Source organism: Hyperolius riggenbachi, chromosome 9 (genome assembly GCF_040937935.1).
Source record: "Hyperolius riggenbachi isolate aHypRig1 chromosome 9, aHypRig1.pri, whole genome shotgun sequence".
Taxonomy (NCBI): domain Eukaryota; kingdom Metazoa; phylum Chordata; class Amphibia; order Anura; family Hyperoliidae; genus Hyperolius; species Hyperolius riggenbachi.
The window spans coordinates 294,322,429-294,337,227 of NC_090654.1; the positions used below are offsets into that span (position 1 = coordinate 294,322,429).

A 14,799-nucleotide genomic window follows, 5' to 3' on the forward strand; every position below is an offset into this window, starting at 1 on the left:
GTGATCTGGCAGTATAACCACGCCCTGCCTGTGATCTGGCAGTATATCCACACCCTGCCTGTGATCTGGCAGTATATCCACACCCTGCCTGTGATCTGGCAGTATATCCACACCCTGCCTGTGATCTGGCAGTGTAACCACGCCCTGCCTGTGATCTGGCAGTGTAACCACGCCCTGCCTGTGATCTGGCAGTATAACCACGCCCTGCCGGTGATCTGGCAGTATAACCACGCCCTGCCTGTGATCTGGCAGTATATCCACACCCTGCCTGTGATCTGGCAGTATATCCACACCCTGCCTGTGATCTGGCAGTGTAACCACGCCCTGCCTGTGATCTGGCAGTGTAACCACGCCCTGCCTGTGATCTGGCAGTATAACCACGCCCTGCCGGTGATCTGGCAGTATAACCACGCCCTGCCTGTGATCTGGCAGTATAACCACGCCCTGCCTGTGATCTGGCAGTATAACCACGCCCTGCCTGTGATCTGGCAGTATAACCACGCCCTGCCTGTGATCTGGCAGTATAACCACTCCCTGCCTGTGATCTGGCAGTGTAGCCACGCCCTGCCTGTGATCTGGCAGTATAACCACGCCCTGCCGGTGATCTGGCAGTATAACCACGCCCTGCCGGTGATCTGGCAGTATAACCACGCCCTGCCGGTGATCTGGCAGTATAACCACTCCCTGCCTGTGATCTGGCAGTATAACCACACCCTGCCTGTGATCTGGCAGTATAACCACTCCCTGCCTGTGATCTGGCAGTATAACCACGCCCTGCCTGTGATCTGGCAGTATAGCCACTCCCTGCCTGTGATCTGGCAGTATAACCACGCCCTGCCTGTGATCTGGCAGTATAGCCACGCCCTGCCTGTGATCTGGCAGTATAGCCACGCCCTGCCTGTGATCTGGCAGTATAGCCACGCCCTGCCTGTGATCTGGCAGTATAACCACGCCCTGCCTGTGATCTGGCAGTATAACCACGCCCTGCCTGTGATCTGGCAGTATAGCCACGCCCTGCCTGTGATCTGGCAGTATAACCACGCCCTGCCTGTGATCTGGCAGTATAACCACTCCCTGCCTGTGATCTGGCAGTATAACCACACCCTGCCTGTGATCTGGCAGTATAACCACTCCCTGCCTGTGATCTGGCAGTATAACCACGCCCTGCCTGTGATCTGGCAGTATAGCCACGCCCTGCCCACACTCACTGTGTGGGGACGATTTATAAATTGAAGAAAATGCATTTTTCTAGAGATTCGCAGATTGCCCTCTTTTTTTGTAAAAAAGAAAAAAAAAAGAAATCAAATTGTCACTTTTAGGGCGGGTCCCACTAGCGCCGGCCACTCATTTTTAAGATTGATGTAGACCCTTGTGCATGCCAATTATGGATCCAAACCCCTGGAGCTGTGCCATATAGGACAGTGGGGATTCGGATGCATTGTCCAGAATTCTGAAGTGCTTTTCATATGCATGAGTTGGGAATCGGGCTAATGATTTCCGGATCCGAATTCATGTGTGAAATTGGGCACAAACGGGCCCTTATAAGGGATTGCCTGTTTGTAGTATTGATACTTTGTGTTTCAACGATCACCCGTTTTCTGACCCTTGTCTCATGTGTGATGCAGCCTACATATTGGAAGATATTCTACTTCTCTAAATGCTGATGTGACTTTTTTTTGCATCTTGCAGACTGTGCACTATGAGGACAACCTGAAGGAAGCCAAGCATGTGTTTGAGAAAGAACAGGAAGCCTTAAAGGAGAAACTAAATGCGGAGGTCCACAAAGCTGAAGAGCAAATCAGGGTCTTCAAAATGAGGCACTCAGAACTGGAATCAGAAATGCAAAGGCTGAAAGACGACCAGCAGAGAGCAGAACATGAGCACCAGGAGCGGCTCGCCACAATGGAGACTGAATTTACCTTACAGAAGCAACAGCTGGTGGAGAAAGAAGCAAGCCTTCAACTTCAGCTGGAGGAGGCCAGGCAGTCCTACCACCAAGAGAAGGAGGAACTGTTGGAGAAAGAAGCAAGCCTTCAACTTCAGCTGGAGAAGGCCAGGCAGACCTACCACCAAGAGAAGGAGGAGCTGGTGGAGAAAGAAGCAAGCCTTCAACTTCAGCTGGAGAAGGCCAGGCAGACCTACCACCAAGAGAAGGAGGAGCTGGTGGAGAAAGAAGCAAGCCTTCAACTTCAGTTGGAGGAGGCCAGGCAGACTTACCACCAAGAGAAGGAGGATCTGGTGCAGAGAGCTGAGGACATTGAGAAGGAGGCAGAAGCGAGGTTGGTTGAGCTGGTGACAACCTATGAAGAGAAGAGAAATCAACTGGAACAAAGTTTTCAAGAGCAAATCTTAAGCTTCCAGGAGAAGCACGAGAGAGAGAAGGAAGACTTAAGGAAGGAATTGTCTGAGCATCTCCAGCAGGAAGCTCATGAGGAGAGGTGGGTAATGGAAAGTGGAGAGGAGCAGAACCTCCATGATGTGATGCCAAGTTGTCCATTTTGCATCGGGAAGAGGGGTCATGGCATTGTTTGAAGCAAACCTTGACAGTTTGCTGTGAGGGAACATTGCTGCCTTATGAAGGTCTGAGAAGAACCTCATGGCCAGCTGAACAGCCACTGGGAAGATTGAGAAGGAAAGGAACATGTTGAGTGCAGTGTTAGGATATTAGAGGATATGGTGCAACCCATGAATGAAACAGACAATATTGCAATGAATTCTGGTATATTTCAGCAAAAGAATGGTAGAGTGGTCCTGTGGCCTCTAAAATATAAGACAGGAATGGAAGCTGTAGAAAATCTTGCAGGCTATAATTACATGAGCTTGGATATCATGATGTCCAATATACATATATCATCTGTAGGAAAAATAAATGGTAAATATCTTTGTTGCACTCGTCATTGCTGGCAATTAAAGAAATGGTTTCCAAAAAAGAAAACTTCACCCAGGAGGAATGAGGCAAATAAATCAGCAATTAACACAGTTGATGATTAATCCAATCAGCTGCCGGATGCTTTGCCTCCTGGGTAGACATGACACAGGACATTTATATCGTGCTTTTCTCCTGGCAGACTCAAAGCAGCAAAGCTGCTAGGGAGTACTCTATAGGCAGTAGCTGTGTAAGGGAGTCTTGCCCAAGGTCTCCTACTGAATAAGTGTAGCTTCCTGAACAGGAAGAGCCAAGATTCGAACCCTGATCTTCTGTGTCAGAGGCAGAGCCCTTAACCAGTACACTATCCAGCCCTAATTACCAGTATAAATGAATATTTTGCGGTAGGAATTACGACAAACCCTTCCTCTTCACTATAGAATAGTTATCGCCTTTATATGTCACTGGATAACCAGAGTACCAGGGTAGTAAATTGGTTGTACACACGCTCAACACAAGTTGTTTGAAACATCTGACAAGCTACAGAGTATTGGACGACAATTGTGTAAAAATTTATCGCCAAACAACGAGGCATTTTCCTCAATCCATCCAGCAGATGAACTCAGATGACGGTTGGGCAGATATTGTGCCCTCGGCCGGGTGTGTACAATGTCATGTAAATGAAATTATGCTATAGAATGCACACATGTCATGAATAATGTCACTTCTGCCTTGGCGCGCAGTATTTAAGTGGTCGTTTGCAATATTTGTGTGTGGACAACATCGTTGGGAATACTCGTCGTTTGCCTTTGGTGCCGGTAAAGTCGTTTCCGCAATGTTTGTTGTTTGCGGTGACTTTTGTTGAGCGTGTGTTTGGACCCTATGACACGTCTACATACAGTCTGTATGTATATTTATTTACCGGTATTTTTTTAAACTATGTTGTGTTTAGATACTAACTAGTGATTCTGAACCTTATTGGGCAGATCACTTGATGTCGGCCCAGTAATGGGTGGGGTATGAGGGTATTGTAGTGGAAGTACAGAGACGAGAACAAAACTGTAAGTCAAGGATGGAATGAGAATTCTGTGATGCTTTAAATAAAGTCCAAAGTTTTATCAGCTTTTGCAGTCCGTTTTCCAACACTTTTCCATCTTATAATTCTTTCACTAAAATTGTACATTATGGTAGTGTTGGTGTTGGAATTTAGGACCACTTGGTTCAAAACCGGGAAAGTCACATTCAGCACCGGGTAGTGGGATGGGGGAGCGTTCAATTTATCTCAGATGCTTCCTCCTTCCAGCTTGGGATCAGGATGTAGCAGCTAAATGGAGCACACCCTATCCTGCTGTCCGGTGCTGAATGTGGCTGTTCGGGTTTCGAACCACGTAGCACTATTTTATGGCCGTGATAAGTCGGCATAAGTTTTTATATGCACTTTTCATGCTCTCTGCTTTGCAAAAATGATTTAAAATGAAAACTCTGGAAATTTTTTAAGTAACCTTGATTTCAAATAGTATTATTTCTTTCCTTTTAGTTAATTTATGATTATCTGGTTTCATGATTCCAAACACACATTCTAAAATGCACAGCTCTTAAGTAAACTTTGTTTTCACAATCTATATTGACTAAATCTAGGAAAGAAATGGAAACCGAGTATAGCAAAAGAATATTGGAAACCAAATCCAAATATGCACTGGACTTGGAAATGGCAGAAGAAAAACATAAAGAGGCCATGGCCAACCTCGAGAGAAAATGTAAAAATGACATTCAAGAGCTTCATGACCAACATGCAGAAGAAAAAACCCAGTGGGCATTTGGAAAGGAAGAACTTGTCCAAGAGAACTTAGAGAGGCAGGAGAGACTAAAAGAAGAATTAGAGAAAGAAAAACTGCTTCGCTTTAAACTTTCCCAAGAAAAGGAGAATTTATTGGAAACTCACAAGAATCTAAAATCTGAAAAAGATCAAGTACAGAAAGAGTGGGATAACCTCAAAGTCAGATCAAAACAAGTAGAAGATGATCTTGCTGGCAAAATCCTTCAACTAGAAAGCGATTTACAGGAAGAACTGACAGAACGAGATGAACAATTGTGCCAAGCCGAGAAAGAGGTTAAGTATCTCAGAGAGACTCTTGAAAAATTGGATAGACAGCATAACATTGAGAAAGAACAACTTAACGCGAAGCTAGCAATGTCAGAAGCACTTCATAAAATGGTTTGTGAGAAGACCGAGAAGAAGCAATCTGAGTTGATTGGTGAAATCAGTAGACTTCAAAACCTCATCAGTGAACTGAAGGCTGAGATTTCATCCCTTTCCACCATTCAAAAAGAATATGAGCAGATGGAGAAGGAAAAAGTAGATCTGAAAAATATTGCTGCAGAGTTCCAGAGTAATTTGGGTTGTGTTGAAGATAAAAAGAATGTTTTTCAAAACCTGCACAATGTGTATGAACAAACTGTTCAAGAGAAAACTGAGCTGCTAAAAGAAGTTTCAGAACTTCAGACTAGGCTGGAGGAGGCCAAGAGTAAAATTAGCAGAGCAAGAAGTCATGCGGATTCTCAGGAAAAAACTGTACAGTCACTAGAGATTGCGTTATTAGACAAAGATGACAAGTTGGGTCAGCTTGAGGAGAAATTTACAAGTTTGAAAAGCACTCTAGAAAAAGTGGAGCAACAACATAAACTGGAAAAAGATGAACTATACTCAAAATTATCAGTTGCCGAAGGACTTTATAAAGATGTGTGTGATAGAACGGAGAAAAAGAGGTTTGAGATGATTGAGGAAATAACTAGACTTCAAAAAACCATTCATGAATTAAAGGATGAGATCACATCCTTATCCAAGATTCAAGCAGAGTTCAAATTAATGGTGAAAGAAAATTCTGATTTGAAAAATATTGCGTCGCAACTCCAAAAGTGTTCAGCTTCTCTCGAAGAAAAGAAACGGGCTCACAAAAACCTGCACCATTTGCATGAGCAGATGGTGAAAGAGAATATGATTTTACAGTCTGAAATTGTCAAACTTAAAAAGAAGATGGACCTGGTTGCAAATGAAGTTGCGAACGTTCATCTTGAGGTAGAAGAGGGAAAAGGTGAATCCTTTCAGGCTTCAGAACTTAAATTGATAGAGCAAGAGGAACAGGTTGATGCAGAGAAAAATATTCCAGGTCTAGAAGCAACTGTGGAAAAATTGGAAAGTCACTATAAAGCAGAGGACCAGATCCTTCAAACCAAACTTTCAAAGTCAGAAAAACTGTATAGAAACCTCGATGATGGTACAAACACAAAAAGGCAAGAAATGCTGGTAGAAATAAATAGGCTTCAAAGTACAATCAATGAACTTCAAAATGAAATATCATCTTTAGCTAATATTCAGCAAGAGTGTGCGCTGATAAAGAGAGAAAATGAGGACTTGAAAAGAGAGGTTTCACATTTGGAAGAAGAAAGGAGTGTGCTGAAAAGTCTAAAGAGAGTTCATGAGGACACGGTCCAAGAGAATGTCAGGTTAATGGCCGAGGTATCTAAACTACAGGAGAAACTTGCTTTTGGTAAGGTTATGGAAGATAATCCAACAAATCAGAATCTGCTGTATGACTTGCGTGAGAAAACAGAACTGTGCCAAGCTGAGACGCATATTCAGGTTCTACACGAGACCTTAGAAACCATAGAGCAAGACCGTCAAGCGGAGAGAGAGTGTTTCAGAACTAAACTATTGCAATCCGAAGAACTTTACAGAGTCGCTTGCAACGAGGCAGAGAAGTCGAGAGAAAACCTAGCAAGGCTTAAAAGTACAGTTGAGACATTGGAGAACAAGGTTGCAGGTTTCAAGAATCAGGATGAATGTAGGTTATTGGAGAGAGAAAATAATGAGTTGAAGCTTGGTCTGTCTGAATCAACAAACGCATCAGTGTTTCTTGATGAAGAAGGTGTTTTCCGGAATCTTCAAACTTCTCATGAGCAAACGGTCAAAGAAAATGTCAGATTGTTAGCAGAAATGTCTCAGCTACAGAAAAAGCTGGATTTATTGGACCATGCCCCTTGTGAAGAACCGAAAATGGATCATATGGACGAGATGGATGACCACCATATTTGGAAGCCACAGCCTCTAGCCCCCATGTTCTCAAAAGCTCAAGAAGATGTTGCCAATTCTGAGTACAAGAAAACATTGGATAGTATAAATATTAAACTTCAAAAGAAGACAAAGGAGCTTGAAGATACCACTAAAGTGTTGTGTCAGTTGGAAAAAGGCTATAGCAGTGTGAAGACTGAGAATGACCATCTCAGAACTCAGGTAGTTTCACTTCAAGAAAAGCTTAACAATCTAAGTTTAGAGTATGATCAGGTTAAAAAGGCTGTTCACCTAGAAAGCATTGCATTACCAGAACTGGAGAATGCCACCATCACCATCCCTGGTTTAAAACTTCTGTTGGCAGTAGCTAAGAAGGAAAATTTACATCTTCAAGAAAACTTGAAGTCCATGGAGCTCAGAAACTCGGAGGCCATAGAAAACAACAATGCGCTGTCCTCTGAAGTGTCCTGGCTGCAGAAAGAAATCCAGAACATGGAAGAAATAACTGCCGCCTCGCTGAAGCTTGAGAATTTATTTGATGAAGCCAAGAAAGAGAATGATGAACTGAAATCACTTGTTCACATAATGCAGGAGAAAATATTTGCACTGGAGAACAGAAAAGCTGTGAATTCATCCCCCAAAAATAAGGGAATACAAACTGTAGACCTGAAAGCAGAAGCAAAAGAGCAAGATGCCAAACATCAACAAGAACTTTCACCACGAGGTACTAAGATCCCCAAATCTTCGCTTCAGAAAGGTAAAATGCAAATCAGTGGGGTCTTGACCAGTGAACCTGACCATAAAGATTTGCATAACTCTTTGGGGGTGCTTGTAGGAGAAGACACAACAGCAAGGCAGTCAAAGAAAGCAGTCAGTCATAAGGCAACAGGAGAAGACGCCTTTCCTAAAGGAGGTCTGCAAGAATCAACTCGACAGCAAGAGAGTTTGAGTGCCAAAGCCGAGTGGAATAAAGAATCTGTATCTCAGAGCAAGACACATGATGTCCAGAAAATGGTGGAACACCTGAGGTAATATCAATGTCTATCCCTTTTTGCTGGCATCAACATCGTCAAGAACTTCTTTGTCTTGCAACTGGCTTCTTTGTTTCTGGAAATGACTAGAACTAACACTAACAACCAAAAGGAACATCCGTCTAACAGCTTTTTCAGCAACCATCCTATGCCGCTTTTAACAATAACTTGGTCTTGGTGAAAATGGGCCTTTTCCTTCGTATTGGGGCTTTGTCTGTTAACAAATCTTGTAAACTACTAATTTGTTAATCATTTTTCTGCTTGCCTTGCAACTAACCTTTTTGTTATCTTTAAGGCCTCTTGCACACTGCATGCATTTCAGATTCCGATTCCGCTTTTTAATCTGTTTTTACTTCCGATTCAGATTCAGATTTGCAGTTTGCTCCTTGCACACTGCAAATCTGAATCTGAATCGGAGGTAAAAACTGATTAAAAAGCGGAATCTGAATCTGAATTGCTTGCAGTGTGCAAGAAGCCTTAATGGTAGAGGGCTAGTGGGCAGCATGGCTAGATTTGGAGGTATTTTTCTTTATTTCAAACATTTCCACTTTACTGTAAACCCACAAAAGCACAATATGCTTAAAAACAAGAAAATAAGAGATGGTGATTTTAGCAACCATTAAGTTGTTTCATAAGGTGGCCAAAGGGGATAATTTATCTGCAGCTCATATAGTAGTAAGTGCTCTTGCAGCCCGGGTAGATCGTCCAACTTCTCAAAGACGTTAGTTATTTGGGGTTTTTTTCAGTCGACTGCCCACCAGCCTTCTAGACATGGTGTTTTGGTTTTCTCTTCTTTTCAGCTTAATTTTCTGATAAATGTTATTTATGTTTTGGGAAATAATGTGTTTGAATTTCTAAGAAAAGGGGAGGGGAACCGGAACCTTCTAAGTGTAGTATTATGTATAGAAACCTTCTGTGAGGGCTTGAATTCAATACTACCTCACATTGGGTGGTTTTCCCTATTGCAACTGGATTTTCAACTTGTGGAGGAAAACAATCTCCCAGGTCTTTAGGTTGGGGGTCCACCAAGGTCCTTTAGGTTGGAGTTGGTAATTTAGGGAGAAAGATGGGGAACAGGAGGACCAACTGTCTACAGTAAAGCTAATATGAGGGCCATGACTTTTAGATGTTAGATTTAGAATGGTGGGAATCTTTTGCACATAGATCCCAATGGGTTTTGTAGCCACAGTCCACATTGTCCTATTTGACTCTAGCTGTGCAAGTTGAAGGTTCTTAACCTCTAGTTTGCAGGTAGAAGGTTCTTCAGCATTAGTGAAGTGGTGGGAAAATGACTACAATGTCCTTGTTTATAAGTCAGAGGCATATTGTCTTCTTCATCGTAGGTCTGAGAACAAAGCTTTAATAGAGGAGCGGACGGCGCTCACCGCTCAAGTCACAGATCTGAAGGAGGAAAGTGAAAACTTGAACCAAAAAATCTCGGAACTTCTGGACGCCTGCGAAGAATTGTGGTAAATTGTTTGTTACAACTTTATATTTTTTGGAGATTTTTTTTCTCAACCCTCTTTCTCTATGTATGTAGTATTTTATATAATAGATATGAATTTGGAATGTGGTAGAACTATTCACCGAATGTAATGGAACATGTGTGTGGGACGTGTACAGTAAATGGCCTTTCGTAAATGCAGTCTGATTTGAAAACTCCCTACAGTGCTTTTCATAAATAGTGCTAGAAATATTGGAGCTTTTTCATTTAGATGAGGGATTCTGGGGCATTATAGACACAGGATCAGCATTGCAGATGAAATCTTGCCTTGTTTTTGCCATTTGGAAAGCATAGGGCGATGACATTCGATCCATATTCCTTTCATGACAGGAAGCCGTTTAATTTTAACCGTTTAAGGATATTGGACGTCCGAGTTAGTCCTCCTGTGGGTGTCTGGATGTTAATGTCACTTCTGTGCGTGCTACCGCTGTCAGCGAATGTGCATACGTTGGCACCCGCGCAAAAGTGAATGATTGCTGCCACAGCAAATAGCAGCAATCATTCAGTGAACGTTAAGATAGTTACAAAAGTGAAAGGTGTAGCAGATACCGTCACAGTGACGTGTGAACCTCTGCCCAGCCCATTAACCTTTTGTGTCACCGGCAACTAGTCTAAAAAGCTGTGTACTCACCGCCCGACAGGTCCTGCGACGTCCCCTTGACAACAGCCGTCAGCGTCGCCTCTTCCTGTTGGCGGGTGAGCACAACGTCACACAAAGCTACATGCCAGGGGAAAAACAAGACTTCAAGTGATTACGTTGGGAATCTTAGCAATCCGATCCGCCTTGATGGTCTTTATTGCGATGTTAAGTGGTCGTGCGCCAGTACCCACATCGTGATATCCCTGAAACGATCGCCCCGTCACTCAAAATTTTCTGGAAAATCGTGACGATGGTACTTCGCTTTAGATACGTCTGCACAGTATTGGGGCTCCTAGCTACATAGTTATTTGGGTTGAAAAAAGACATACGTCCATCGAGTTCAACCAGACAACAAAGTACAACACCAGCCTGCTCCCTCACATATCCCTGTTGATCCAGAGGAAGGCGAAAAACCCCCACAAGGCATGGTCCAATTAGCCCCAAAAGGGGAAAAAATTCCTTCCTGACTCCAGATGGCAATCTGATAAAATCCCTGGATCAACATCATTAGGCATTACCTAGTAATTATAGCCATGGATGTCTTTCAACGCAAGGAAAGCATCTAAGCCCCCTTTAAATGCAGGTATAGAGTTTGCCATAACGACTTCCTGTGGCAATGCATTCCACATCGTAATCACTCTTACTGTAAAGAACCCTTTCCTAAATAAATGGCTAAAACGGTTTTCCTCCTTCCTGGCTGTCACCCTAGAGATTAGGTCTGATCACTACAGCTGCACAGGCTGGGGACAATGTTCCACTACATGCCCAAATAGTCATGAAATATAGCCTATATGGTATCATTTTAACCAGGAAGAGCAAAATAATATATTGAGGTGTTTTTTTAGCAGTGCCACTTGACATTTAAATATTAGGAAGGCTGAAAAAAAAAGTGTATTTTATTTCCAAAATCCCAATCGTGAACTCGTGCCCACTTTCCCAGCTATTATAATATACTATGATGAAGTGTAGGAAGCCCCTCCTCTCTCTCAGGCTTCTGGCATGTGGTATAATTCCCCCCCCCCCTCCCCTTCGTGCCACAGCTATTTACAACCCTCCTCTGTGAGTTTTGCTGGATCACTGAAGGCTACAGCAAGCTCAGCTCCCTTAAAAGAGGGCGTAGATGAGATGTTTGCTGGGCTGCTCACATAGCAGCTGTGGAAGGAGGAATGATCACCAGAGATGGCTGATGACGAAGTTTCTCTGCTAATATGCACATTTTCACTTCTCTCGTGAGTGAATTGAAATTAACCAATCAAAGCCTTTAGTTGCTGGTTAAACCATTTGACAGCTGCTGGATTTGGTTGGATTGGTTTCTTTGCCTTCTTGGGTGAGTGGGAATTTGTCCACAAGGCATGAATATTGTATGTATCCTAATGGGCGACTTGATTTCAGCCTGACTGCTCTGGAAGCTGTATGTGGCCCCTTTTTCTGTGGATGGAGTTACACTTTAAGTATCCCAGCAGCCTCTTCACTTGTGTTTTGTTTTCTCTATTTGGCAGGAGGAACCTGGAGAGCATTCAGAACGAGAAGGTTGCCTTGGAGAAGACGGTAAGCAGAATAACTTCAGGTCACATCGCCTTGAGCGAGAGATGGAGTCCAGACATTTAGGTCTGATCTTCTAAGGAACAGTATAGGGCAGGACTTGTACCCCCCCCCCCCCTTCCCTACGAGTATATAGAGAGAGAGACCACAATGGAAGCCACATGCCTAACAGTGCAGCGAGAATCCATTTCCCCCCAGCATGTGACAACAGGAGCCTATGGTGGGGTACTATTTCCTACCAAGTGACAAGACAATATACTCTGTACAGCGCTGTGGAAGATGTTGGTGCTATATACAAATACAAAATAATAGTGCACAATCTCTGTCCTGAATGCAGAGCATACAAGAGAACTCGGCACTGTTAGGCTGTGGCGTTTGCTTCGCCGGCTTTGCATATACTCGGGGGGGAAGAGTGGCTCATCCTTATTCTTGTTTTGTGGTGTCTTTTCTTTAGTAGTCAGGATTTCTTTATGCTTCGTATTCAGGTCACAGAGATGAGATCCAGGAATGAGCAGCTGATGTCAGAAAACGATGTTCTGTTCCGGAAGAACTCTAAGAACCAGGAGGACCTCCAGGACCTGAACCACAGGTTGATGGCTTTCCTGAAGCAGAAAGATCGAAAGGATCCTGCTAAAGGCTCGGAGGAATGGCAGAAAGAAAGGGGACACCTGAGGGAGGAGCTGGAAGGATGCAGATCGAAGGTAAAATGAAACTGCAGCAGTGGTTAGCTGGACCGTAACGGCATCGCCAGAATTCACACTAAAGCTAGTGACGTCTCTGGCTGTAGAAATAGCTCTGTGCTGTAAGGACGGCGGTAGAACTTTAGTATTATGACCAGAAAGCATGTGCCGTATTGTGCATGGATTAAAGAGCAACTTTACTGAAAGCTAGTAGTAGGAGAAAAAATATATATTAAAACATTGCAAAGTGATAAGTTAGAAAATAGAAGAGAGATCAAGAATGAATTGATACTGTTCTTGTTGTTTCATCCTCTCTGAGCCTGCTGATCAGCATCTTTACTGCTGGCAGGCAGGAAGAAAAGAATGGACAGCACTAACTGCCCTTCTCTATAAACACACCCACTAACAATGTGATAGGCTTATCTTGAACTATGACAATAAATCATATATTTAAATAATTTACAGTTTCTAGTGTCAATTAGTCTAATCCACCACTACCTTCCAAGCATTTTTTAACATTTTTAAGGATTGCTTTTACTCTTCTGGCGCCTCTGTTCATCTTGCTAGTTTGCCTCCACCTTTGGTGGAGGGGGATCCCCCCCCTTTTTTTTTCCTATCTACAGAGAGCGACTTCTTAATCCTGAGTGGGGACAGGTCTGATCTCCCCACCTGCATATACAGTGGTTGCCTAATGGTAACCCTGGTTTGTGAGTATAACTCTTTTGTACCATTATTCCATATACCAGTACATACTACACTATATTGGGCTCTCGGTGTCTCTTTTTCTCTACAGGCTAAAAAGTTGTTTTTTTAGAAAAATTAGATAGATAGATAGATAGATAGATAGATAGATAGATAGATAGATAACTGTAGATATAGATAGATATATAGACACACACACACACACACACACACACACCATACACACACACACACACACACACACACACACACACACACCATACACACACACACACACACACACACATACACCACACACACCACACACACACACACCACTACACCCACACACACACACCACTACACACACACACCACTACACACACACACACACACACCACTACACACACACACCCTCACACACACACACACACACCACTACACACACACACCCTCACACACACACACACCACTACACACACACACCACTACACACACACACACCACTACACACACACACCACTACACACACACACCACTACACACACACACCACTACACACACACCACTACACACACACACACACACACACACACACACACATACATAAAATGAAACTGCAGCAGTGGTTAGCTGGACCGTAACGGCATCGCCAGAATTCACACTAAAGCTAGTGACGTCTCTGGCTGTAGAAATAGCTCTGTGCTGTAAGGACGGCGGTAGAACTTTAGTATTATGACCAGAAAGCATGTGCCGTATTGTGCATGGATTAAAGAGCAACTTTACTGAAAGCTAGTAGTAGGAGAAAAAATATATATTAAAACATTGCAAAGTGATAAGTTAGAAAATAGAAGAGAGATCAAGAATGAATTGATACTGTTCTTGTTGTTTCATCCTCTCTGAGCCTGCTGATCAGCATCTTTACTGCTGGCAGGCAGGAAGAAAAGAATGGACAGCACTAACTGCCCTTCTCTATAAACACACCCACTAACAATGTGATAGGCTTATCTTGAACTATGACAATAAATCATATATTTAAATAATTTACAGTTTCTAGTGTCAATTAGTCTAATCCACCACTACCTTCCAAGCATTTTTTAACATTTTTAAGGATTGCTTTTACTCTTCTGGCGCCTCTGTTCATCTTGCTAGTTTGCCTCCACCTTTGGTGGAGGGGGATCCCCCCCCTTTTTTTTTCCTATCTACAGAGAGCGACTTCTTAATCCTGAGTGGGGACAGGTCTGATCTCCCCACCTGCATATACAGTGGTTGCCTAATGGTAACCCTGGTTTGTGAGTATAACTCTTTTGTACCATTATTCCATATACCAGTACATACTACACTATATTGGGCTCTCGGTGTCTCTTTTTCTCTACAGGCTAAAAAGTTGTTTTTTTAGAAAAATTAGATAGATAGATAGATAGATAGATAGATAGATAGATAGATAGATAGATAACTGTAGATATAGATAGATATATAGACACACACACACACACACACACACACACCATACACACACACACACACACACACACACACACACACACACACACACACACACCATACACACACACACACACACACACACATACACCACACACACCACACACACACACACCACTACACCCACACACACACACCACTACACACACACACCACTACACACACACACACACACACCACTACACACACACACCCTCACACACACACACACACACCACTACACACACACACCCTCACACACACACACACCACTACACACACACACCACTACACACACACACAC

The 14,799-nt window shown here is 43.1% G+C and overlaps 2 protein-coding genes across 5 annotated transcripts in view; one reads left to right on the top strand and one right to left on the bottom strand.

Moving 5' to 3' along the window:
• Positions 1-1,682, bottom strand: part of LOC137532361 (ribosome-binding protein 1-like) — a 1,960-nt gene extending 278 nt beyond the window's left edge. Inside the window, exons 1-2 of the mRNA XM_068252777.1 lie at positions 1,631-1,682; positions 1-654 (exon numbers count right to left, since the gene is read on the bottom strand). The exon at positions 1-654 is cut by the window's left edge and continues 278 nt beyond it. Coding sequence (XP_068108878.1) covers positions 1-654; positions 1,631-1,682 — 706 coding nt within the window. The remainder of the gene's footprint in view (positions 655-1,630) is intronic.
• The window catches only part of NIN (ninein), a 201,479-nt gene that overhangs the window by 124,306 nt on the left and 62,374 nt on the right, over positions 1-14,799 (top strand). For 3 of the 4 annotated variants that reach the window (XM_068254777.1, XM_068254778.1, XM_068254779.1), the window contains exons 16-20: positions 1,690-2,438; positions 4,505-7,963; positions 9,310-9,435; positions 11,610-11,658; positions 12,138-12,353. In XM_068254777.1, the coding sequence (XP_068110878.1) occupies positions 1,690-2,438; positions 4,505-7,963; positions 9,310-9,435; positions 11,610-11,658; positions 12,138-12,353 (4,599 nt within the window). The remainder of the gene's footprint in view (positions 1-1,689; positions 2,439-4,504; positions 7,964-9,309; positions 9,436-11,609; positions 11,659-12,137; positions 12,354-14,799) is intronic. The other variant, XM_068254780.1, reaches the window with a different exon arrangement.